Source organism: Eptesicus fuscus, chromosome 9 (genome assembly GCF_027574615.1).
Source record: "Eptesicus fuscus isolate TK198812 chromosome 9, DD_ASM_mEF_20220401, whole genome shotgun sequence".
Lineage (NCBI taxonomy): Eukaryota > Metazoa > Chordata > Mammalia > Chiroptera > Vespertilionidae > Eptesicus > Eptesicus fuscus.
The window spans coordinates 71,090,577-71,117,461 of NC_072481.1; the positions used below are offsets into that span (position 1 = coordinate 71,090,577).

At 50.1% G+C, this 26,885-nt stretch overlaps 1 protein-coding gene across 6 annotated transcripts in view; it reads right to left on the bottom strand.

The window, feature by feature from the left end:
• Window positions 1-26,885, bottom strand: part of BCAR3 (BCAR3 adaptor protein, NSP family member) — a 113,419-nt gene that overhangs the window by 48,366 nt on the left and 38,168 nt on the right. Inside the window, exon 1 of one of the 6 annotated variants that reach the window (XM_054721386.1) lies at window positions 1,798-2,293. The exons of the other annotated variants lie outside the window; for them this stretch is intronic. Coding sequence (XP_054577361.1) covers window positions 1,798-1,881 — 84 coding nt within the window. The 5' untranslated portion in view covers window positions 1,882-2,293. Of the gene's footprint in view, window positions 1-1,797; window positions 2,294-26,885 lie in introns of those variants that run through there. 6 annotated transcript variants of the gene reach the window in all.

The following is a 26,885-nucleotide window of genomic DNA, read 5'->3' on the forward strand; positions in this document are numbered from 1 at the left end:
TTTAATTTGGAAACTAATTGCAATGGAGACTAATTATGAGCAGCAAGACCCGAAACCCCTCATTACAGTGGAAGTCAATAAAGTGAGGCGGCATCATCATGGGGCAATGTTGGCAGGAGGAGGGATTTGGGCACAGGTGGACTTTCCTTCCCATGCAACTATCTAAGCAAAACCAGACAGGCAAACACGTCTGAAGGACCAGTGGGCAACCCTAAGCTGGGTTTGAAGGCTTCAGATTCTGGTGAGGGAGCAGGTCAGGCCCTCTCTCTGGCTATGAAGATGCAACAAACTGGGGCAGGGATAAAAAGCCCGGCTGGAAAGGAGGCATTTCTATCGACAGTCAACCACCAGCGAGGCCGTGGTGGGGAGGCGGGGAAGGGCTAAGCGGAAGGAGGCTGGTCCAGACTAACCCCATAGATTACTGCGTCTCTATCAGGCCTTGGAGGGCACACAGCAGAGGAGCAGGGGGGATCCAAACAGAATCGCATCACTCAGACCCGGATATTTATGGGCTGTTTCCTCACATACCAGCTGCTGAGTCACACTTTTCTGAATTAGCAGCAGTTGGCTTATGAAAGGCCTTCTATGAGAGTAAAAACCTCCTGCCAGTCCCTGAAGTGCACGCGTCCCTTTGGGACCTCCCGGTCTATGTTTGACAGCTTTAAAACACTGCTAATGGCATGACTTCATCTGCCCCAGGCCAGGACGATCCATATTTAGGTCAGAAACCACATGGTCCTCACATCACCCCCCAGGCTCCAGGATAGAAAGGGGCTCTTACATCAGGGAGAGAGCACTTCTACCCAGTGATTGATTCCTCACCCGCCTCCAAATTCCATGACAGAGGGACAGAAATGAACTTTGCTGCGAGGCTGAAAGCGACTCGGACCTCTGCAGCAGCGCAGCAGCTCACTGAGGGTATGTTTTCCTACAAAGGCCCCTGTTACAGGGTCTTTCTCCCTTTTACACGTTTTCCTGTTAAATTTTCCTGATTTTTTAAAAAGGCATTTTTGAGAAGAAAGCAGCAGAAGCTGGTAACCCTGCTGTAGCTTTTCCAACAGCACTGACTGCGGCAGTCCCTCCGGAGAGGGGCTCTGCGTCAGGGTGGGAGAATTCCTTGAGAGCTCCCAGGCTCAAATCAGTGGGAGCCTATATTCACCCCAATTCTTAGCGTTGTCATAAGCGGGCAACATAGACATACAGGCCTCGTCTTCAATTAGTCAAATGAGGTTCGTTGACTATTTTCATCGAAATAGTGTATTGACATATTATGCAAAACCTTTGGCACTGCTCTTGCAACCAAGGTTAAAAATGGAGCAGGAAGAAAAAAGACAGCTCTGAATACAGAAATGTTTTGAAACCTGGCTGCAATAGGAAAGGAGATAGTTGGCAGTTTCTCTACATTTATATGTGTTATTGACATAATGGATCCGCAGGTTAAGCGTGGAGAGGAGCTCAGCCACCTCACATTTATGATGAGCGAAGGGAGAGAGAAACAAAGAGAAAGAAAGAAAAATAGCTTGGTCTCATTGAGCTACTTTGGTATAAAATTTCAGCCCAAGGAGACGGCAAGTGTCCTGAAACACAGAGCTTCCTCCCATAACACAGATAAGGAGCCCCCTTCTGCCTCCAGGGGAGACATACCCCAGGGGCTCATGAAGATCCCTCAGTCAAAGAAAGCGCCTCTGTTTCGACAGCCAGGCCGGCTGCAAACTTTCTCTCGTGCCCTTCGGAAAACGAATGCTTTGAAGACCCCCAAATAGTTTCAGATGGACCTTATCTCAAAGCCACACCTACCTTGACTCCAAGGAAAGACTTGCGGTGGTAGAAGCAGCACAGAGCTGCCGAGAGGGCGTGGAAAGCACTGCATTCCTTAGGCATCTCTGTCTTCAGTCCCTGGACCACACACTTTCTTTAGGGTTAAAAGAAAGGGGGCTCCGGGCATCAGAGCCCCGGTCCGCTCAGCAGCAGCTGTGCTGCGCCCGCCCGCCGTCCGTCCAGTGGCCGGGGGAGTGAGCCAGCTCCTTCTCCCAGGCCAGGCTGGGACTTTTCCCCTCTGCTGAAGCCAATACGATCCAGCCTGCCATGCACACAGTGCCAGAAATTCTCATGTGACCAGACTTGCTTTCTGATGAAATTCTAACCTCTCTCAGAAGAGGCTTTGGGCTTTCGCTGTCCCCTCAATGTGGAGACCTGGCAGGAATCGTTACCCCCTCAGCAGCCTTTCCTTCGGGGCTGGAGGCACCAGGCCAGCTGCTCCGAGGGGCTCTGTCTGCTTGCTTGTCACCCCAGCACCTCGGGGTTCAGGAAGCACACACCACACCTCCTTGTGATGGGACAGAGGCTCCTTTGAGAAGAGGACCTCGAGGTGGCCAGGGTGTGACTTTCCCCTGGGAGCAATCTTAGAAGTCCTAGGAACCCAGGCAGGATCCCTGTCCCCGCTCTGCCAGTCCCTCCCAGAACTGTTTATTTTTAATTAGGATGCTCCTGGCGGCCAGCTTGCAGCTGATAATGTTGGCACAGCCCTCACTACTGTCAGAGCAACAGTGCCTTTTGGTGTTTAATTAGCAAGTCTGTCAGCAAACATCCCGAGCGCCCCTTGCCCTCCCTCCTGGCCGGGCAGGCTACTGGGAGGATGGGACAGGCTGTGTAGACTCTTCTGACCCAAGTGTCTGTCTCATTCCCTTCCTTCACTTTAATGGCCCCCTCTCAGATCCAGCACATGAGGCTCACATCCAACCTGGCCAAGCTGGTTTCTTCTGTGCTCAGAGGCCTTTGTCCCCACCAAGAGCCTCCTAACGCCTTTAGGGGAAAGTAATTGCTTTTCTCCTTTCATTCCACTAAGAGTGGATGCTCCATGACTCTGGTGTTTTTGTTTTTTGAATCTAACCCAGGTTTCTGCCTGTAGCTCTTCCTCTCCTGCTGTTCCAAGTACTAACTTTCTGTGGCTCTGGCCACTCAAAAAATGGAATGTGTCCTGAAGCTTTCTAAAACTTCGCACAGGCAGAAACCTGCCACAGGGAAGAATCAGAGCCCATTCAGTTCAGAAAACGACACGACCAGAGGAGGCACGAGGGAGGTATGAGCACACCAGTGGGTCCGTGTCCAAGAGGAGGCTTCGGCCTTTGGACTGGGTCAAGTTGGCCTGTACAACTAGGGAACTGTTTGTTTAATGCCTGTGAGCAGCTTCCATGCTGCCGGAGTGCTGTGGAGAGGGACAGGGCAGAGTCCTTCCACGTCCACCATGAGGACAGACCTACAGAGGCTCTGGCGCCACAGGAGCGACCAGGGGCTGACTCCCGTCCTGCTCTCTCCGTCCCCCTCCTCCATGGCTCTGGAGGTCGGATGTGCAGCCCTGGGAACTCCTGGGTCTGGGGGAGCCCCCCTGAGGACCTGGAAACATGCACCTGAGGAGTAGAGCTCACGGTTGGTGTGTGTTTAGCTGGAGGGGCCCTGGAAGATGGTCCAGTAGGTGGGCCAGTACCGTTCTCCACGGTCCTGTACTGTACCTACGAGGAGGCATTTCTCTGCCAGGGCCCATGACCCCAGCAGTCAGGCCAACAGCCACCAGGTAAGGGGCCCAGTGTTCACTTGCTATTCCCCTTTCCCTCAGGCTAAGAAAGTCCCCAAACGGCTAAAAAACAACAACAACACAAAAAAAACACAGCCTGGAAGGGGAAGAAAAGCAGCTCCTTCAATCCTGCACAGAAATTCCGAGAGGTTAGTTAGCCAAAGCCTTTGGATTCCAAAGCCTTTGAATGCCAATACCCTACCCGCAGAAAGCATGAATGCAGTGCATTCCTGCAAGGAAATACGCAAATAACTCAGTCATGTAAATCACATAGCATCACGCAGTCAAGTGCTCCAGAGCCAGGGTGAAAGCAAAACAAAGGCCGCTCAGGCCAGGGCAGGCCCGCAGCTGGTCACCTGAGGCTGTCCCTGTTTATTCTAAGAAATGTCTCCAAAATGCACCAAAACTGGTTCCGTCAGGATTAAAGGAATGGCTAATCTCATTAGGTATTTCCTACGCACTTTTTTAAAAAAATATATACAGTATTTTATTGATTTTTTTACAGAGAAGAAGGGAGAGGGATAGAGAGTTAGAAACATAGATGAGAGAGAAACATCGATCATCTGCCTCCTGCACACCCCCTACTGCGGATGTGCCTGCAACCAAGGTACATGACCTTGACCAGAATCGAACCTGGGACCCTTCAGTCCACAGGCCTCTATCCACTGAGCCAAACCGGTTAGGGCGCCTACACACTTTTTATTTCTGTGTTCCACACCAAAAATCTTTTCGACGCAAGGGTCACAGGTTTTAATCAATTTTCTCCTCAAATGGCGGAGGAGAGACTAAAATAACCTGTTCGTTATTGCAACTAAAAATGGTAATTGCATGAATTCACTGACTTGTTAAGCTTTTAAATGTCTCCCATCCACACTGATCAATTCCCCCACTTGCATCCCACAGTGATTATTCTATTCTTGTTACAAAGACACAGAAGACCAGAACTGCGTGTCACTCAGCGGAGAGCAGACAAGGCACCAGGGAATCCAGCCTGTGACTGCAGAACCTGGTGTCTGATCACATGGAAGCAAAAATAAGATTGTTTTAAACGTCTTATAAGTGAACCTGTCCCACAGCCCCGTGGAAAGGCTGTGATGTGCTACCCTGGGGCAGGGTGACTCTGATGGTTTCGTACATGTGATTGAGGACCAGTCAAATCTGGATTCAGGGTTTTCTAAACGCCATGCCCTTCTGTGGGCAGAGTACAGGGTCGCTAATGCAACTCCAGGGACGACGGACAGAGGCAGCCACATGGAGCTGCGGGAAAGGTCTGCGCTCTCCAGCGCATCCCACCCCCACTACCACACCTGGATCTACGAGGAGGCATTTCTCGGCACCAAGGGAAACCCCTGTGAAAACAGCCAGGGCGGGGTGGCCAGGTGGACCCTTGAAGGAAATCCCTGTTACCTCAGGTCACATGTTGCCCAGCCAGCTGGGAAGAGGCTGAAAGCAGGCTGGAGCATGGCCTTCAATGCCATTGTTCCCTTGGGTAGCCCTAATACTAACCTGCACTACTTAGTAACCATGGAAACAGGAGCTGCCTGCCAGCCATATTCACAGACACGTGCATGCTTCCTCTCCTCCGCAGCCCTTGGGCTAAGAGAGGCTGGAAGAGAGTACAGAGTCTGTTTCCCAAAGTGCCACAGCCCCCGTGAGGTTGCACATCCCCGTGAGGTAGACCTGCTCCCTGAGACGGCATGGGGTGAGAGATCTGAGCGGAGGGAGAAAGATGTGCCTGCCAGGTATATGCTTTTCTGTTTCAGGGCGACAAGGAATGTGATGCTGCCCCAAACCCTCACTCCCCTCCCCAAAGCTAGCCCGGAATCACGGCCTTCAGCCTTCCATGCGGTGAGGAGCTTAGGCCATGTCAAGCAGCCGCAGGGACGGTGCGTGCTGAGACCAGAGGGCACTGTGCTCTCCAGCACATCCGGGCTTGTCCTGGCTTGTCCCTGCCCACGGGGACTCACTCAGAGCGTCAGTGACCACCAGTCATGGTCCAAACAGCTCAACCTCTCGTGGCAACCATGACACTTCGCCTGTCCAGAAACATCGATCTTTCCTGGCTTTTTGTCTCCATCCACCCCAGTGGCTGGGCTCCGGGGGAACAAAGACCGCGTTCATGAGATAGGGAGTAAGGCCAATGCTCCGGATTCCGTTTCTCCTGCTGTCCTAGGAAGCAGGGGAGGAAGATTAACGTGGACGGCCCGATCCTAAATCGCTGAGGATGCCCTCTGCAGGCTCAGCAAGAACCTAGGAAGCTGTGGGCCAGAGAAGGGGCAGCCCTGCTCCCCAAAGCCTCCCAGCCACCTGGCCTGTCTGTGTGATGAGGAGGGGGGGGGGGTGAGGGAGGAGCTCTTCGTAGCAGAGCACACACCCTCCCATCACAAGCAACAGGGCTGGGGCAGCGGAGCTGGAGGCCATGAGAGCGAGCGAGGAGACGCGCTGGGGAAGAGGTCACCTCTCAGGCCAGGCTCAGTCAGAGATGGCTCTACACGTGTTTCCATATGCAAGTGTGATTTATTTCTTGCTCCAAAAAGGAATGCAAACTAGACTGGGAGGGAAGAGGGCAGGAAAGGCAGGCCAGCGCTCTGGCCACCGTGTGTGTGGCTGCGGGCAAGAAGCCGGCTCGCGCTGGTGCAGCAGAGGGGTGTTTACGAGTGTGTGCTGTACACCTCCCGGCCTGACAGGCCCCCGATTCCTCAAGGGGAGGAAAGGGGAGGCTGCTAAATGGTTTCTGTCGGGAAATGGTATTGATCTGCCTAGCACATAAACAAGAAGATTAAGGCCAGTATTCACACACAGATTTCTCTCCACTGGGCCTTTGTCCTCCCACAAATTTCTGTCCCTTTTACCGTATTTTCTGGAGTATAAGATGGCTTTTTAACCCAGGAAAATCTTCTATATGCCCAGTCGTCTTATACGCCGGAAAATATGGTATTTAACTAATCATGTGAAGCAAAACTAGGTGAGCACCCAGGCCCGACTACTTTCTTGCACTATCACATTCAATTTCACCTCATATGTCTCCCTCCCCCATCACCACTTCCTGGTATTCCTATTGTCGCAATTAGCTGGTTAATATTAGTAATAGGAAGAGAGCAAAGGGGAGGCCAGGCATTATAAGCACGGTCACCTGGGCAGCTCCACCAGGAAGCTACAGCTTCACGCTCCCCCGGGAAGCACGGTCCGTTCCCTGCAGATCACTGGGGGAAGGGATCAAAGAAAGGGGGAGATGGGTGCATGTGCAGTGAAGTCTGGGTGACACGGGGGAGGTGCTTGCCTGAAGTCTAGCCTGGGGAACAATGGATTGACCCCATCAGAAGTGCATGAAATGTTGAAGAGTTAATTGGTCAGTTTAAAGAAGCTTCTGGTTAAAATCCCCAAAGAGTTCCTTCCCTCTTGTTCTCTCTTGCTCCATGCCCCGCACTCGCCCACGCGCTCGCGTGTTCTCTCTCCAAAGCCATGTGGCCTTCAGCAGCCACTTGGTCCATGGCTGTGTCGTCCACACGCGATGGACAGCATCTGGGGACGCGAGCTAAGCTAGGCAGCTGCTGGAACGGACTGGACTTTAACATGGAGCAGAAACTCTGGGCAGCGGCCTTAACTCTGGCCCTGCTGATGACAAGACTGGACTTCTTCCCTGGAGAGACAGACAGAGATGGGACCTTGGACGGGAACCCCTTTTACATCATCAGTAAAGAAGCTTTCCACGAAACCCCATCATCCCGTGGGGGCCTCAAGAAATTCTTTTCCTCACGGCACCCCAAGACCTCCGCTTCCACCGATAACAGTATCACCCAGAAATCCTATATCATACAAGCTTTATTTTCTGTTCCTGGCATTAAGCTGAAATTAAAAGAATGTGCACGGGGCATAATTCCAACCTTTCAAACAGTAGTCGGACTTTCTGGCGGTCCCAGCCTTCTTTGGTAGTCTATGGAAGTCATGGACCCTCCTCCCAGAACAAAAGGCACATAGTGTAATGTTTTTAATTTCAGGGATTCCTCTGTCTCCAGCAGCCCACCCGTAGATCGCGGGGAGTCTTACCCACACAAGATGGTCCCCCACCCGCCTCCCCAGCTTCCTTCTGTTCTACACTCACTATGCAGGCATCATGGCTCCTAGGTTTTCTTGGCTGTACGCGTTTCTATTTCCCCTTCCTTCCATTTTTGGTGCGTGTGAGCTATATAAGCAACTAATAACAGGGACCCACAAGCCCCTCTGAGGCCCCTCCCATGAAGAGCTAAAGAAATGGGCCCAGGGGCATCTGCAGGGCAAGAACGGTGAGGGCTCTCAGCAAACACCAGCGGCCCTGCCCCATCTCCGCTGCTACTAGCTCCCCCCTCACAAGCACTTCTGGAAAATGACATCTTCCCAAATGAAGCTGCAAGACACATATTTGCATGTCTCAAAAGCCACGCTGGGAGGTAGGAGGGCAGAGGGAGAGCCAGGATGGGTTCAAGTCTTTTTAAATATTTTTAAAATTGATTTCAGAGAGGAAGGGAGAGGGGATAGAGAGAAACATCAATGATGAGAGAGAACCATTGGCTGCCTCCTGCATGCCCCCTACTGGGGATCAAGCTCGAAACCCAGGCACGCGCCCTTGCCTGGGAATTGAACCATGACCTCCTTCCTGGTTCATAGGTCAATGCTCAACCAACTGAGCCACACAGGCCAGAGCAGGGTTCAAGTCTTTACTGTACTACCAGCAAGCTGGGTGACCTGGGGAAATGTCTTAACCTCTCTGAGCCTCAGTTTGCTCCTCTCACTTACTAGTATTTTTGTGAGGATTAAATGAGATGACAAAGAATCTGGCACCCAACACACAACAGGCACTCAGAAATGTGAGCTGCCCTTCCATTTTCAAAGAAAAAGACAAACCCCATCTGCCCTGCTTGTTTCTTCCACAGGGCACATGCCCAAATGCACCCTAAACCTCACTCCAACGCCAGGCTACAGGAACAGGGTGGCCAGTCCCGGCCTGAGCCAATGACAGGCCCCGGCTAGTGCTACTGCAACTCTTGGACCTGGAAAGCCAGGAAAAAAATGGGGAGGAGTTTAAGAGTTTTTTAGCCTTAAAACATTGCTTAGCCTTTAAATTTTCAGACCACGTATGAAAATGGCACATATGCTCAGATGTCTCGGATGGTTTGCTACTCCAGAATCTCTGTTGTTAGGGGAGCGGCTTGTTTTGACAGCCTGTGTGCCCACAGCGGCCGCCCACTTGGCCTGCACCCAGGGGGCTGCTGGGCGCATCACAACTACTCAGCTCCCAGTGCTCACCCTTGTTCCAGCCAGTCTGACTGGGGATTCCATGCCCCCGCCGCAGGACCTGGGTCGCACCCCTCTTTCCCATGGTCCCACACCACGTTGGCCGCAGAACCGGGTTTCGGCCTGGACTGCCGCCTGGATGCCTGCCTGAGGCTCCTCCCACCACGCCCCTGCGCCTTGCTCGCCCTCTGGGCTCCGGCTCCAGGAGATCTCCCAGTGAGCCTAGAGCCCCCAGAGGACCACCTCCCATGCGCCTGGCTCCTTCACACTTCACTGGCCCGCATTACTGGACACTGACACCAACCATTCCTAGGATTAGAGCTGTGCCCGGGACAGCCCTTTGGACACTGCTGGCTCACCCAGCTCCCCTCTCTCTGCTTCCTGTGTCCTCCCAGATGCTGCTTCCTGCCTGCACCTCCTCCTCTCTAGTCCCTAGTGGCAGGAATTGCCCAAGTTACAGTGTACTCTTCTAATGCCACGCCACGCCCGTCGCCCACCTAGCAAGGCTACCCAGTGACTGAGCAGATGAAGCAGGCACGGAGGAATGCTCCAGAAAGGCCGGAATCTGGGGCGCAGGGCAGGTCGGCACCAGGGGAGTCAGGACTCACTCCCCTCGTTTCAACCTTGAAAGCTTGCCCAAGTCAAACAGAAAGTGATCTTATTAATTCCTTCTTCTCTCTTTCCAAGCAAATTCTAGCCACCAGAATGAAATATTTCTGTAGGAATCTCCTTCTTTCATGGCTGTGAACCAAGCATGTCAAACTCAAAGGCTAACACGGGCCACATAAACAAGGCATGCGGCCTGCAGGCCGCGAGTTTGACATGCTTGCTGTAAACTGATTGCGAGCATTAGCATCTGGGTGACACACTGGTTACTTCTGCGTCATGTCCTGCCCGAAGAGCTATGAGAATCAGCCCAGACCTGGTGGTTCAAAGGGCAGTACAATGCCTCGCCCTCCAGTTTTTAACCTGGGGGTGGGGCGGGGCTCCCAGGAGCCACTGGAAATTGTATATAAACTGTTGAGTGAGAGAACTGGCGTTCACCAGTTCTCAGAGTCATGTGAGCTAAAATCCCCACTCATCCAGAAAGACTTTCCGTGGCTCTTAGAGATGTGGCTTCAGATGGTCTCACTTGATCTTTTTTTTTTTTTCTAGTAGAGAGAGAAGTGCAGAGAACACCCTGGTCGTCATGGACATGAGCAAAGACAGAGAAAGCCCGCCGGCCGCCGTGGACACAGGCAGGCATCGGCAGGGCTGTGCTTGGTGAGAGCAGCTAGACAGACACGGAAGCAGGCAGCGAGCCTTTCCTTCCTGCTGCTGGAGTGGCTTTTCACACCGTGAAGGGGAAGAAACCTGCCCTCACCCAGCTGGTAGAAGGGCCTGGTTTGCATACCGTAGTTAACATTACCCCCACAGGCAGAATAGCTGCCAGTCTGACTCTCAGCAACCCCTCCCCAGCCACAGATTTGAGGGATGTGTTCCTCGAAGACTGCAGCAGTCACAGAAACCTTTCTGCCTTTCGGCCGGCGACCCCCAAAGCAGCCTCACTCACCCCGTGTGCCAGGCCCCCGAGAGCCAACATTGACACAGAGAGCTTTTACCTTAGTGTCTTATTTAGTTCTCTCACACCGGGAGACATGTATTATCAGCTCCATTGTACACTGGAGATCAAACAGTTCTTAGAGTTAATAATTAAAACCACCATGAACCAGAATGGCTGGATCTATGGGATGTGATAATGGGAGCATGGATTCCACCTGGTTGCCTGGAGTAGCTTATCTTGTGCAAATCCAAAAGGCAGAACTGTGGCTCCTGCAACAACCTCCTCCCTCCAACCCAGTGACGGATATTCTTGGCAACATAGACAGCAGGTCCCTTCAGAAATATCCCCACTCATTGCTGATGGAAATGGCAGGGACAGATGGATGCTGGGGCCAGAATCTGAGAGCCAGGACGCAGCAAAGCCTCTAGTACAGGTGATGGCTGGAGGGCTAGGGCAGTGGTCGGCAAACCGCGGCTCTCGAGCCACATGCAGCTCGTGAGCCACGGTTTGCCGCTCTGTTGACTAATGAGTTTGCCGACCACTGGGCTAGACCCGTGGTTGGCAAACTGCGGCTCTCGAGCCACATGCGGCTCTTTGGCCCCTTGAGTGTGGCTCTTCCACAAAATACCACGGCCTGGGCGAGTCTATTTTGAAGAGGTGGCGTTAGAAGAAGTTAAAAAAATTTGGCTCTCAAAAGAAATTTCAATCGTACTGTTGATATTTGACTCTGTTGACTAATGAGTTTGCCGACCACTGGGCTAGGGGACCTGGTTTGTCTCACACAGAGTCACCAACGGGCCCATTTCTCCACAGTAAAAGGCAGAGGCTGTGCTGCAGGGGAAGGGTCATACTGATTACCAGCCAGCTTCTTCACTCCCTCAGGCAGTCAGCTGCCACGCCAATGCCACCCACAGAGGTGACATCAGATGGTCAACACCCCTGGTGCCCAAGGTGCAGACAATGAGTTCCTTTTGCTGGTGGTTCAAAGGGCAGTACAATGCCTCGCCCTCCAGGTTCTTGCCCCAGGACTAGAGATCTCCCACAGGAGTCTATCCCATGCACCTGGCTCCTTCACACTTCACTGGCCCACGTTACCGACACCAACCATTCCTAGAATTAGAGCTGCGCCTAGAGAGAGGGAGGGCGGGGTGGGGGAAGAGAGAGTTACCGGGGAGAGCAGCCTCTCTGCCCTGCCCCCCTCATCCCTACAAGCTCTCTGTAACGAGGTGGATCTGACCATTAAACTGGGAGGCAATGGGGATTCAGCACATATATAAACCAGAAGGGAGAGACACTAGAGGAAGATGAGTATAGGATGTAAAAAATAAATATCTATCTATATCTATATCTATATCTATATCTGTCTCTCTGCAAAACCTAGCATTTATATGTCAACATTTTACATGTGTACCCTTAGTAGACAGAAACAATTAGAAAATATAATCTAATATACTTCTGATCCTGAAAAGTCAGGGGGAAATTACTTAAATAGCAGATATGGTTATTACATTTAAAAGCTTTGCCGAAACCGGTTTGGCTCAGTGGATGGAGCGTCGGTCTGCGGACTGAGGGGTCCCAGGTTCGATTCCGGTCAAGGGCATGTGCATTGGTTGCGGGCACATCCCCGGTAGGGGGTGTGCAGGAGGCAGCTGGTCGATGTTTCTCTCTCATCAATGTTTCTGGCTCTCTGTCCCTCTCCTTTCCTCTCTGTGAAAAGTCAATAAAATATATTTAAAAAAAATAAATAAATAAATAAATAAAAGCTTTACCCCACGGCATGAGTGTTCATGCCATGAACACCTGTAATGGGTGTGCGAGCCAATCAGAACACTGAACACTGAATGGTGCAGGAGTAGACATATGACCCAGGTTAGACCAATAAGACTCTTTTCTTGTGATATTTCAAACCAGAGTAGAGGGAAAGATCCCTTTTCCCTGTGTACTATAGCTTTAAGATTATAATCTACCCCTGGCTGTTGTGGCTCCGTTGGTTGGGCATTGTCCTGTGCACAGAAAGGTTGAAGGTTTGATTCCCAGTCAGGGCACATGCCTGGGCTGCGGGCTCTATCCCAGGTCGGGGGCGTGCAGGAGACAGTCGATGGATGTTGCTCTCACATTGACGTTTCTCTCTTTCTCCATCTCCCTTCCTCTCTCTCCAAAGATCAATAAAAAAAATCTTTTAATAAAAGATTATAGGCTAGAGCAGCCTACAGGCATGTGTTCCCATGACATGTAGAAGCTGATGTGAGATAACGCAGTCAATGTGCCGAGAGGAGCAGACGCAAGGACTGAGAACACGGAGATGTTTTCCTTCCCCAGAACAGTCATCGGCCCAGGCCACTCCACCCCTGCCCTTCCCAGTCATAAATCTCCTCGCTCACATCACCAGTTTGAGAGTTTACAGGTTCACTTTATCAGTGTGAGGTTAGGTAAAACTTGAGATCAAGATACGATAATACATTTTGTGTCGGCCTCTACCGGAGTTCACATATACTAGTATAAGATGTGACCCCCTATACCTAAAAAAAAAAAAACACGCTAAAAAAGAGCCAACCTAAACTGATGTTACATGAAAACATGGATAATATACACCCATTAATAATAGGGTTGTACACTCATGTTTCAGTGACGGGTGGAAACCTACAGCGTTCACAGCCTACTCCAAGGACATTATATTAAAGAACTGCACTGTTTCCAAGAATAAAGCAGGCATGGATTTGCCTCTAGGACAGGGAGAGGGACTCATGGAGTTGGAATGTTCTGTGCACTGACGATAGGTGTGTGTGTGGCTCCCACACCCAGGACCCCTCCCAGGCTCATGCAGCAACAGCACCACCCTAAGGTCCTGGAAGACGAAACGAAGGCTAATCAGTTTTGTGGAAAAGCAGAAACCTGTTTCAGAGGTACAGGCCGGGACACTCCCTCGCTAAGGCCAGGGGGACTTTACCAGGTAAACGGATAACCTGGGAGAGCAACTCTCATGACTTCTTTCTAGGTCAGGGGAAGGGAATTTGCATCACCCCCAAATTACATTTAGATCTTCCCAAATTAGCTCCTTGCGTGGTCTTTCGTGGCACACGGCCTGGAAGTAGGCTGGGAACCCTGATCGGCTGCCTCATGGAGCTTCCTTCCCCCACTGCTATTGCTCCGTTCACCTCGGCGAGGAACCCTAGCTCCCATCCTGCCTTCCAGGGACCCGCTACTGAAACACTCATTGCAGTGAGCTCCGTCCTTGTCTGCTGGCCTCGGGGCCCAGTCTTACTCATCGCCACCGCGCCGATGCCCAGGTCAGTGCCGGGCAGGGGAGGGGCCAGTGGACGTTTGGTGGTGGCACAGGGATTCTCAACACACACGTGGGAGTCGTTTCCACGAAAGTGTGTTTGCATATTTCTAGGCAAAGGGTTCTTATTCATCACGTTCCCAAAAGGACAGGGACCTCCCCCCTCCAACACAACGGTGTGAGACATGACCTGCTGTACGAGGGTCAGGTCCTCGTGGGGCGAACCAGCCTTGCCATCCCCTCAGAAGAATCTCATTCCCTCAACTGTAAACTCCCTGGGTTCCCAAATGGGAGCGGGCTCCCAGAACACAGTGATTCTTTTTTTTTAATCCTCACCTGAAGATACGTTGGTGGTTTTTTTGTTTGTTGTTTTGTTTATATTTTATTGATTTTTTTTTACAGAGAGGAAGGGAGAGGGAGAGAGAGTCAGAAACATCGATGAGAGAGAAACATCCATCAGCTGCCTCCTGCACACCCCCCACCGGGGATGTGCCCGCAACCAAGGTACATGCCCTTGACCGGAATCGAACCTGGGACCCTTCAGTCCGCAGGCTGTCGCTCTATCCACTGAGCCAAACCGGCTAGGGCTGTTGTTGTTTTTTATTGAGAGAAAGAGAGAGAAACCTCAATAGCCTGCCTCCCACATGCGCGGCCCTGTTCTGCAAAGACTCTTTCCAGTAAAGACCACGAGAAGACAGAGGAAGGAGACTGGGCCATCATGGACTCAGCTGGGCCACTCAGACACTTCGAAAAAACACCCACCTGGGCCTGGGAAAAAACAAGAATCTCATGGGAGACCGGCGGCCACAGGAAACAAGTCCACCAGCCCCATCACTTCCTCTGCACAAAAAGCTCCTTTGAGAGTGTGAATGGGGGCTTTATGTGGCCAGTTCCCATCCACAGGCTAATAAATATGTGCAATGGCCTCTCAGACCAGGTTCCTGCAGCCTGGACACTGAGGTCACTGGAGAAACAATGAGATGCCATCTGGAGAGCGCCGGGGCTCCGGGGAAATGGCCTCGAAGGGCCAAGCAGCATGTTTTCATTCCCAGGGTCTGACACATCCTTATCTCCACTGACATAAAGGACACATGGAGCGCAGCCAGCCAGCCAAGCCACGCTGGGAGCATGAACGGGCAAATGCGGCGGCAATTAATAAAAGCTTAAGGGTCGGGAGAGTGCTCCTTTCCAGCCTGCCACAAGCCAATTTATCCCTCGGCTGCACTTTCCCATCCAAGCGGAGCACCGAGGCCATACACCAGGCCTTGGCCTCACCACGCTTTGGGTTTTCACAGTTTTCACATAAAGCAGTGAGAGCAGAACCGCAATGCTTCCGGCCCAGCTCCGGACGGTACACAGGGAGCAACGACTTGATCGTGTGAAGGAGTATTGACTGAGGCTTCACGAGCCACTCCATTGTAGAGAGCAGGCCCACAGCTGAGAACTCTCGTCTCTAGGCTAGGTTCTCAAGCTCTTCTTATTTTTAAATAAAAATTTAGTGTGTCTTCTCTATTAAAAATCAGTATCTTTAGATGTAAATGCAATTGTTGAGCAAGCGGGTTTTGAAAAAACAACTTAGCTAGAGGAAAAAATACGGACTTCGATAGCAGGCGGCGCTGATTCGTGGCTAAGTGTTTCTGCAGCTGACAGCTCCGAGCAGCAGGAGACCCTCCAGGAGGGCGCTGCTCAGCGTGGGGCTTTTCAGGGAGTCTGTGAGGTCAAAACTATTTTTTAAAATATATTTTTACTGATTTCAGAGAGGAAGGGAGAGGGAGAGAGAGAGACGTCCATGATGAGAATCATCGATCAGCTGCCTCTTGCACGCCCCCTACTGGGGATCGAGCCCACAGCCCCGGGCATGTGCCCTGACCAGGGAATCCAAACAGCAGCCTTTCGGTGCTCTGGACAATGCCCACCCAACCGAGCCACACCGGCCAGGGTGGCCACCATATATATATTTTTTAATATTAAAAAAATTGAAAATATATTTCACTTGAGAAGGCCTTGGTGAAGCAGTAAGAATTACTCGCTTCATGACATCTCGGCCCCTGAGTCCCTGACTCTGTAATGTTCTGCCGAGGCAGGGAGCGCACGCAGCACGTGTCCCGCACGCCCGCGCACACGGCTGCCCTGAGGGAGACAGCTGTGCGGCTGCCCGTGAGCGGAGCCAGCTGCTTTTCCACGAACACCATTTTACTGCAGACCATGTCCGACCAACGGTGGTTTCCAGACGTGGGCACTTATTGGGCAGACAGTTTCTGAAAAATGAACGAAGTGAGCCTGTCACTTTGAGGCAAACACCTGGCAGTATTTGTTGCCAATGATAAGACTTGAGCTTTCAACTGGAAACTGAATTTTGGGAAACTTGCATTCACCGCCTTGGAGTGTGACAGCTTCCCAACGCTTGAATGACTTTTCCTGATGAGTGGCGATATTAGCAAATGTGAGTTTTGTATATCGTAGAGTGAAATGTGTTAGCTTCGGAAAGATCTGGATAACTCAGTAAACCAGTATTTCTCAAATGACTAAGGCAACAAGGGTGCGAAATCACACACGTGTAGACGTCCTATTCAAATGGCCAGATGGACCAATGGATTTTTAAGGAAACAGAGCAAGAAAAAAAAAGTTCATTGATATGGTTTCAGATTCCACATTAACTTTATAAAACTACAACTTTTTGGCATAACATCAGAGAAGGTATGTCGCAACTCATCTGAAAGGGATATTAAAATATTCCTCCCCGGGGGGTGAGGGGATGGGTGAAATGGGTGAAGGGGGTCGAAAGGTATAAATTTCCATTATGAAATGAAGAAGTCAGCATGGTGACCATCCTATATAACAAGAGAGGAATATGCTAATTATCCGTTACACCCTGAGGCCTAACGACCAACCGCTTAATGACCTGATCGAGGATCTGCTGGGGGGTGGGGCAGCAGAGAGCTACAGGAGGGGGCAGGGCAGCAAGCTATGAGGGGGAATGGGGGGAGGGGGAGCTACAGGAGGGCGGGGCAGCGGGCGGAGAGCTACAGGAGGGAGGCAGCGACCTACTGGCCCACAGATTCGAGCGCAGGGCTACTAGTAGATAATATTACTGTGTTGCCTATTGGAAAGTAGCTTGGAGAGTGGCGCTTGAAAGTTCTTGTCACAAGAAGTAAATTGTGACTGTGCGACAACAAATACATTGTAACTGGGCTGATTGTGGTGATCGTTTTGCAGTACATACAAGTATCATTACATTATACCCCTGAAACGAATGTAATGTCATGTCAATTGTACCTGAATACAAACAATGCTCCGTCCCTCTTGAGCTACATATCTGTGTAAGGCCAGATTTTCTTCAGACTTCAAACAAAACAACATAACACAGCAGACTGAAAGCTGATGCCAATATGAGACTCAAGCTGTGTTCCTTTAGACCAGTGGTTCTCAACCTTTCTAATGTCCGATGGTCTCGGGCTCAGGTTGAGAACCGCTGGCAGGCGACCCACGGGTTGAGAACCGCTAGCAGGGTCGCCTAAGACCATCGGAAAACACAGGTATTTACATTACGATTCATAACAGTAGCAAAATTACAGTTATAAAGTAGCAACGAAAATAATTTTATGGTTGGGGGTCACCACAACATGAGGAACTGTATTAAAGGGTCGCGGCATCAGAAAGGTTGAGAACCACTGCTTTAGACCAAACACTAAAGAGATTTGCAAAAACTGTCATTCTTCTCACTAGATTTTGTCTTGGAAAATTATTATTTTTCATAAAAATAGGTTATTTGTATCCACATAATGGGTGGTTATTATTTTAAGATGAATTAAATAAACATTAAAATTCCTACATTTTAAGTTCTGACACAATGAACCAATAGTTAAGACTCACATAACAAAAGCTCTTTTGAGGCCGTTCATAATTTTTAAGAATGAAAAGGGATCTCGAGAGCAAAGAGTCTGGAACTTTTGCGCTAATGCAGTGGTCAGCAAACCGCGGCTCACGAGCCACATGTGGCTCTTTGAGTGTGGCTCTTCCACAAAACACCACGTGTGGGCGCCCATGTACAGTGCGATTGAAACTTCGTGGCCCATGTGCAGAAGTCGGTTTTCGGCCTGGGCGAGTCTATTTTGAGAAGTGGCGTTAGAACACTCAAGGGGACAAAGAGCCGCATGTGGCTCGCGAGCAGCAGTTTGCCGACCACTGCTCTAATGCATCTGAGCAACCTGTTTTACATCATTTTGATTGAGCCATAGTTCTTAGCCTCTTATCTATGGAGCAGACTAAGGGGAGATTTTATTTCTGTGAGTAACTATCATAAAAGCACTGGTGCTTATCAGAGAAAATTTGGGAACTGAGAGACATGTGAAAAACAAAACTCCTTAGTTGCCAGGAAGTTCATTTTGACCTATTACCCAGCATTCGGTAGTCAGCCCACTACAGATTTCTATCTTACAGAAATTCCCGCACAAAAGCATCTCCGTTGAAGGCCACACCATCTTTCCAGGATCGGGCTTCACTCCTCTTTGCTCCCACCCCACATCCAGTCCATCAGCAAATCCTGGCGTCTCTGCCTTCACATTCTATACCCAGAACCCCTTTCTTCACCAACGTTCTGCTGTCACCACTCCAAACCAGCGTCATCTCTCACGTAGAGCCACAAAGGCCCCCCTGCGATCTCCGGGCTCCTAGCCTTGCGCCCGGCAGTCTGCTGGCAACACGAGGCCGAAGCGATGCTGTGAGGCTCCCCATCTCCCTCCGTAAGAGGCAGTCCTTACCCAGACACACAAGCCCCTGCCATCTGCCTCGCCCCCGCCACCGCTCTCTTACATCAGCTTCAGCCACTCCTCACCCGGCCCCAGCCCCTCTGGCCTCAACGTGGTCCTCAGGGGAAGGGGTGAACTCCAGCTGAATGGCCTTGCCCTTGCTATGTCCTCTTCTCTTACGACATCACATGTGACCTGCCCCTCCACTCAAAAGTCGCTGTTTCATTTAAAATTAGTGCTCCCATTTCGTAGTTTCTTTCCCCGACGGAGCTTTCCTGCGTAGCACTCATCACTGCCTGACGTGGTTTACACGATTGTCTTCCTTGTCCTCTCACTCCTCTGCCCAGAATATAAGCCCCACAGAGGAAGGGACACGGTTCTGCTCACTGCTGGTCCCCGGCCCCTGGAACAGTGACCAGCAGATGGCAGACACTCCATAAATAATTATTAAATGACTAATACCCATAAAACAAATATGTCTACACTTGTTTAATAATTGAAAAACTGTTTTCAACAAGAAAACTCTGAAAAGAGCCCATCTGTCAGTAGGTTAAGTCTGATAGTATCGTGTACAGTGGAATACTGGACAGCCATTCAAAAGGAACAGGTGGACCCATTTATCACGAATGAAGTCCAATGAAAAAAGGAAGCTGCAAAGCAATATGTAGTTAGGTATTATTTTTTGCATCAATGAACACAGCTGTTCCCCAACTCGGCCTTCCTGATCTCATAACAGTGTGACCATCTCAGATCTCCCAAGAACACCTGAAGCTTCCTCTCAGCATTCAAGACACATGCGTGCCTACTCCTCCCGTCGGATCCTCCTGCTGCCCTCTGCTGCGCCAGTCAGCCTGGGCACACGCTGTCGCACACGCGTGGGGTCTCCCCGCGGATCTCTAACATGCCGACACCCGCCTTCTGCCTCACCTAATATCCACTTCCTTCCTGCCAAGCTACCATTTTTAGTCGTCAAATCACAACTCAGATATAATTTTTCAGAGGAAACGTCTTGGTTACCACAGGTAAAACTTCAGATCAATGCCAACCCCCCTACAGAATCTACATATAGTATCCTAGTGTCTTAAAGCTTTTTGTCTAAGAATGTTAGACAATTAATTCTAATAATAAAATACGTTGAACATTTTAATGTCTTATATGGAGTCAATTAAAATCACTTGCCCTTTTATACACTTTAAACACAGCCCTTAGTTCTGAGGTTGTAAATATAACGTTATGGTACACTATTACATTTAATATTAAAAGCTCCCAGAATATTTAGAAACTGAATAAATGCTGCACTGTTGTGACATGCAATGACCACTAGAGGGCAGAGCTTAACAGCAAATGCTTTCAATATTTAAAAAGCCTGGAGGTTGAAGAATTACTGGGACCCCATAACAAGATGGTAACAAGATCTGCACGTTTGTTTTCACTGCAGCGTTATTATTATTATTATTTTTTTAAATACATTTTTATTGACTTCATAGAGGAAGGGAGAGGGAGAGAGCGATAGAAACATCAATGATGAGAGAGACTCATTGAGAAACATCAATGATGAGAGAGACTCATTGATCGGCTGCCTCCTGCATGCCCCACACTGGGGATCGAGTCCACAACCTGGGCATGTGCCCTGACCGGGAATTGAACCATGACCTCCTGGTTCATAGATCGATGCTCAACCACTGACCCACACTGGCTGGGCTGCAGTTATTTACAGCAGTCAAGATCTGGAAACAGCTCAAGTGCCAATCAGTAGGTGAGTGGATAAAAAAGCTGTGGTACATTTACAGCTCGACTGTTAAAAACGAAAAAAATCTTACCCTGTGGGACAGCATGGGTGGACCTGGAGAGTAGTATGCTAAGTGAAACAAGCCAGAGAAAGACAAATACCATATGATTTTGCTTATATGTGGAATCTAATGAACAAAATAAACTAACAAGCAAAACAGAAACAGAATTCTAGATACATAGACAGACTGACAGCTGTCAGAGGGCAGGGGGTTGGAGGCTGCGTGGAAAAGGTGAAGGAATTAAGCAAGAAACCAGACCCACAGACAACAGTAGGGTGATAGCCAGAAGGAAAGGGGGTTGGGAGGAGGTGGAAGAGGGCAAAGGAGGGATAAATGGTGGTGGAAAGAGACGGGACTTTGGGCGGTGAGTGCACGATGCAGTGTGCAGATGACGAGTCAGAGAGTTGTACACTTGAAACCTGTGTGGTTTTATTAGCTGATGTCACCCCAGTAAGTATCTCTGCCTAAATGTGTAAGTATTTAAGGTAACAACAGTGACCTCACAGTTTTTATTTGATACCAGGTTGGCCAAAGAAGGTAGACTGAGGTTAGGTGTGGGGACGTCCTTGCTGTCATGAAATAAAATCACCGAAGAATTCCTGGAAAACTTTTAGAAGGTACAAGTGTTATTTGCTCTGGGAAACCTAAAGGTCTTTGGAAGAACCTCATTTCCTCTTCTCTCCATTTAAACGCCCTTCGCTTGCCTCTGGTTGTAGGTGAGCCAGGCAGTTACTAAACACAGGGTGGGGCAAAAGTAGGTTTACCGTTGTGAGTACGTGAAACACGAAGTTTTTTTCCTGTAGTATTATTTATTAATTTCTGTATTATTTTTCATACAAACAACGGTAAACATACTTTTGCCCAACCTGTATTTATTAGGACAAGAAAAGCTCCGTGCACTCAGAACTCACATTCTAATGAGAAGTGAAGTTTTTTTTTAAAGTAAACAAATAGGAATTGGGATGAGTGCTGTGAGGACAGTATGCAGAGTAACGAGACGAGGCAGGCCGCTGTCAGCAGAGGCGTCAGGGAAGGCGGGCCAGCCCCGGAGAGAGCGAGGGTGACGGTTACTGAGCTAATATTCAGTGAGTACTAGCGACATGCCAGACACACGGGTGCCAACACCTTTATGTGTATTAACTCCTTTAACTCCTACATCCTCCCATTTCCTGCTAAGAAAACCGAGACCCAGGGAATTTCAGAAACTTGCTCAAAGTCACAAAGAAATGGCTAAGATGGGGCTTGGCATCTTACTGGAGTCCTAGCGATGCTGTGACCAATCACCACGAACGTGGTGGCTTTAAAACAGAAATGTATTCTCCCGTGGTCCTGGAGGTTAGGAGTCCAAGGTGCCGCCACGCTCTACCGGGGGGCTCTCGGGGAGGACCCTTCTCTGCTCCTCCTGGCTGTGGGGTTGCTGGCAACCCTCGGTGTTGTGCGTGCATCAGCCCCAATCATGCCTCTGTTGTCACATGGCCTTCTCCCTGTGTGTCTGTCCAAATCCCTCTCTGCTATTGAGGACACCAGCCATTGGATGTGGGCCCACCCTAATCCAGTATGACCTCATCTTGATTTGATCATATCTGCAAAGACCTTATTTCCAAATAAGGCCACATTCACAGGTAACTGGGGAGTTAGGCCTTCAACATTATCATTTGGGGGAGACATAATTCAACCCACAACAGCCTCTTAGCACCCACTTCAAACCACTCCGCTACTCTACCTCCAAAGGACCTGCTAGGCCAAGGGAAAGGCAGAGACCCCGGGGCAGTGGGGAAAGCGGCGTGGAGGAGCCTGGGACTAAGGTGGAGGCAGGAGATGAGGTCAGAGGTAGACAGGCCACAGGGGAGGGCTTTGAAGACCGATTATCAAGCTGAGTCTGATCAGAGCCAGAGCCTCAATTCTTGCCCGCATGTTAGTTTTCTAGTCTCTGCACCACCTCTCCGAAGAGTCTTCTTCGTTCAGCCCAGGATACCGGCTGCAGCACAGAAAACGAACGTGAACCTGGCCTCATTCCATTCACAGGCTCCTTCGAGCACCTCCAGGGGCACAGCTGCAGGGTTTGACCTTGATTCAAGCCATCCGTTTGAAGAGGCCCAGGAAGAATTCACTTCTGACTTGGGACACAGAGACAACTCATCCAGGCTGCACAGGCAGAGCAGCATCTGGCCTGAGGAGGCATCCCGGGAGCCCCAGGCCCGAGCAGGCAGGATTCAAGCACCCGCTCCAGGAGGGAGATGCGGATGCTGGACGTGATGGGCCCAGCAGAGAGATGCTGCTCGGAGAGGCGGGTCTTCACGAGACACTGCGATGCGTCCAAACAGGGCAGTGCTGCAACAGCACTGAGTCTGACCGTGGGAGATCACACAGCCTGCATGAGGGCTCCCCGCTGGCCTACCGGGCAACGGGAGGGTGATGTCAGCGATGCAAGGCTGCATCATGGGAGTGTCAGCATGAAAAGATGGAGTTTTTGTTGAAAGCCTACCTACTACTATTTCTATTATCCCCAAAAGTTCTCCGTTCCCTTTCGCACTGGACCTCTCCCCTTACCTTTTTGGGAGGAAAAACCGGGACAATGTACAGTCTAGAGCAGAGGTCAGCAAACCCTTCCTGTAAAGGGCCAGAGAGTAAGTATTTTAGGCTTTGCCACCCATTCTGTTGCAACGACTCAACTCCACCATGATCGGGGCAAATTGTAAATGAACGGGTGTGGCTGTGTTTCAACCACACTCTATGCCCACCGAAATTTGAATTTTACAATTTTCGCAATCTTTTGATGTTTTACAAAACCATTTAAAGATACAAAATCTACTTTTGCCTTGTGGTCCCGTACAGTAACAGGTGGCAGGCCAGGTTTGGTCTGGGGCTGTCGTTTGCTAAGCCCCACCCCCAACCCCCTCAGTCTAACGATCTTCCCACATGCTCATAAATTAATTCTATGTCACTGTGGTACTGGACATTTTCTTTCCTCCCCTGAAACTGGCTTCTGGTGAGATGCCAGGCACTCGTGTGTGAACGCTGGAATTGCCCCCCGGCTCCCTCTGCCTCACCCCCTGCATTTAAATCCCAACAGGAACTGTCAACTCACGTAATAAAATGGCTCTTAACTCTATGCCGAAGAGGCCTCCTGCCCCGACTTCCCATTCCCGCTGCCACTGTGTCTCAGGTTGGGCTCTCGGTAACACTTTCCTCCTACACACGTGACTTCCCTGAACGACGGCTAACACGTGGTACGTGCTCAGAACTCTGTTGAATGAGCCAACGCGGTAAAATACCCACAGCTCAGCACTTCCTCTGTCTGGCCAGCAGCCTGATAAGGCCCATCTGAAAACCAGAAATTTCCCCTTCTGTGGTGGCAACACTGAAGGGCTAAAATATAAGGTTTTAACTTATGTTTAAAAGTCAAGCTCACTGAGGTGTAATTCGCATACAGGTCTATTAGCTGTGAAACAACCACATTTAAGGCATTTCTATTAACCCCAAAAGTTCCCCGTTCCCTTTTGCACTCGACCTCTCCCCTTACCTTTTTTTTTTTTTTTAAGAATAGTTTACTGATTTTGAGAGAGAGGGGAAGGGAGAAGAGAACAACATCAGTTAGAGATGGGTTGCCTCCTGCACGCCCCCTACAAGGGATCCAGCCCACAACCGGGGCCTGTGCCCTGACCAGGAGTTGAACCAGCAACCTCTCGATGCACAGGATGATGCTCAACCAACTGTGCCACGCCAGCCAGAGCATCCCCGTGCCCTTTTAAAACCACTCATCTGTTCTCTTTACTACCCGTTTTTATATGTACCCTACAGGCCATTCCCTTTGGTAGCTGAGTGCAATGCCATTGTATGGGTGTACTACAGCTCATCCTTTCACCAGTTGAAGGCCGTGTGAGTTGTTTCCAGTTTTTTTCTATTAGAAATAATGTCACGGTAAACACTCACATGCAGATTTTCATGATAAGGTGTGTGTTTTTTTTTTCATAAATGACCATCTTTTCATGGACTGTGAGATAAGATTCCATTGAATGAGGGACTCATTCAATAAATGTCCTCCATCCCTATTCTTGTCTTCCCACCCTGCCTCAGCAATTTTTAGAAAATCGTAGTAACATTAAACCTCCCAGGAATATTAGCAGAGAATGGTTCTGGGTGGAGTGGGAGGAGGAGGAAGTTCGTGCCTCTGAACGAGAGCCCCAGAGCGAGCCAGGGCTGTCTGTCTCGCATTCAGGCGGAGTCTGACCCCCGGGTCCCCGGGGCCGGGGCTGGCTCCCAGGATGTGCACACTCAGGCAGAGCCCCGCAGAGCCAGCCAACCGGGCCCTTATTGGCCTCACAGAACTTGCTAAAATCTCACGGCATGTACAGCGTGCCATTGTTTTTGTAAATCCCTTTCATGACTGTGCTAGCCGGCTAATTCGGAGCAGACTGGCCTGTTGGGAGAAAAGACTCTCCTCAAAGACAGCTATTTAACCGTGACCGTGGCTGCGCCATCTTGAGCACAAAGGGGGAGCTGAAGTCATGTCCCCCCTTCCCCCAGGACTCCCACAACCAGGGCACTTATTCTTGGCGCTGGAATTCGCATAATTACTCCTCTTTAATCTGCTGGGTGACCTCATGCAGCCCCAGCGGCTGCAGGAAACGCAGGCCTTGCGGAGAGCTGAGCCTTGGGCAGTCAGTCTACAAGACCCTCTTGGAAAGAGCCTTTGCCAAGCCTTAACCCCATACAGCCCGGTTTCTAAGCGGCTCCAGGCTCTGTGCCCACGCTGGGGGAAGGAGTATCGAAAGGTGCTGGTCACACTCAGGATAACGGCTCCCGTCCTGTCCCTTCTCAGAAACGGCAAATCGTTTTGTAAAAGCACACGCGTGGTTCCAGCGAGAGTCCACCAAGGCTGACTAAAAAGGCAGGGTTTCATTCACGGGGAAGCTAGCCAGGAACAAAGGGCGGCATTCCCTCTCACACTTGCTAAGGGCAGCCGCCCGGAGAGCAGGCCTTTGTCCACAGCCTGGCCGCGAAAATGGACTGCCGAGGTCTTGGCTAATTTGAAAAAAAAAAAAAAAAATAGTCACTGCAGTTTCCTTTATAATAAACATTTCTTCTAAAAGAAAAATCCTCCAGCTCTGCCCTAGTTAATCACCTCCACCCCAAAACATATACTTTTAAACCACTCCCAGAAAACAGGCTCTTTATTAAAATGACTGTAAGTCTTGTGTATAAAGAAGCTACAAGAAATTAGAATCTTTGGCCTCAAAGGAAGATAGGTGTAAAGGGAGAGGGGATAGGAAATAAGATAAATTTATAAAAGTCAGTGTGGGGTAGAGTAGGAGAGGAGGGACGTTTCTGAGGCTTCAAGAGGTAGCCCCAGGAAAAGAATGACAGAGTAAACATGAAAGTAGCTTTCATGGGTTTAAGAAGGGCTTACAAAAGTAAAAGCAATTGGAGGAGTGTTGGGGGTCAATCTCCAGTCTTTTGAGGTAACATGATGGGTGGGCAACTATCAGTCAGATCCTTGGTCTTCATGTCTGAGACTCAACATGAAAGGCCACCCCCGTTCTCTCGCTAGGGCAATTTTATGACCAAGAGCGGCAGGTTAATAAAGAACCCCTTCCCACTGGCTGAGAAACCTGCCCCTCCAGCCTATCACAGGCAGAGAGGATCCCAGCTAGGTTGCCCACCCCTGGTTTCTAGTTGCCGGGAAGATGGAACCCACGGAGAGAAGGTGGTGGGTCTAGGCCTCCTGCTGTTGGAACTCGGTGTGGGCCACGGGCCCCTCCGTGGGATCCTGAGGGGTGGTGTGCCGTGGAGTCTCCTCCCGGAATGGAATGCTATCTGGGAAGGCTAGCACACTGAGCTATTACCATTTACTCACATTTCAGTACAATAATTTCATCAAATTTTGATGGGGGTAAAAATGTGGAAAAAACCAAACGGGGAGCAATAAACAGGGAAAGCAACGCAGAAGGTGAACTGTACTACACAATTTTGCCTAGAGCTATTTCCCCATTAAAAAAAAAGAAAAAGCTAGTTTTATCTAGGGTGAGGTATGCTAGGTACGCAGAGGAAAATTCCAGAGCTGCACACCACTCGCCAGTCACTCACAACTAAAGAGCAGGAGGAAGGTGGAGCTGCTGTGGAGGTTTCTGTTTTTGTTGTTGTTGTTGGTTTTTTTTTTTACCTGGAAGGAGTGGCTTCAGATTCTGCCGAAGAGAATCAATTACTATGTTACAGAGAGGGAGCTCGTGTTTATAAAAACAGTTAAAATCAGACTTGCAAGACGATCTGCTTTGAGTTACTGTGAGGAAAAAAATGTGGGAGAGGAGAGGGCTAGGAAAACAAGGAAAAGGTAGAAAAAGGGAAACAAAACTCCCCCCTCTGATGGTCAGAATTAAAGAGGGAGAAACAGTGGAGAGTGAGATTCCTAAATCGCCCGCTCCCGCTCCCGTGGACCTGCTCCAAGGTCTTATCACATGGGACCTGGAATTCAGCGGGAGGGTCTGATGCTGCCCGCTTCCCAGCCGCACATCCCCCTCCATTCACAGGGAGCGACCGGTAGCCTAGCAACCAGGCCAGGCCTTTCCCGCTGCATTGTGTGCTGCGATGCAGCGTGCGGGGAGTGCCAGCAGGACCCAGAGCACAAGCGGGACAGAAACCAATTTTGGATTCCTTCTCTACCCAGCGTTCTCCTGCCACAACC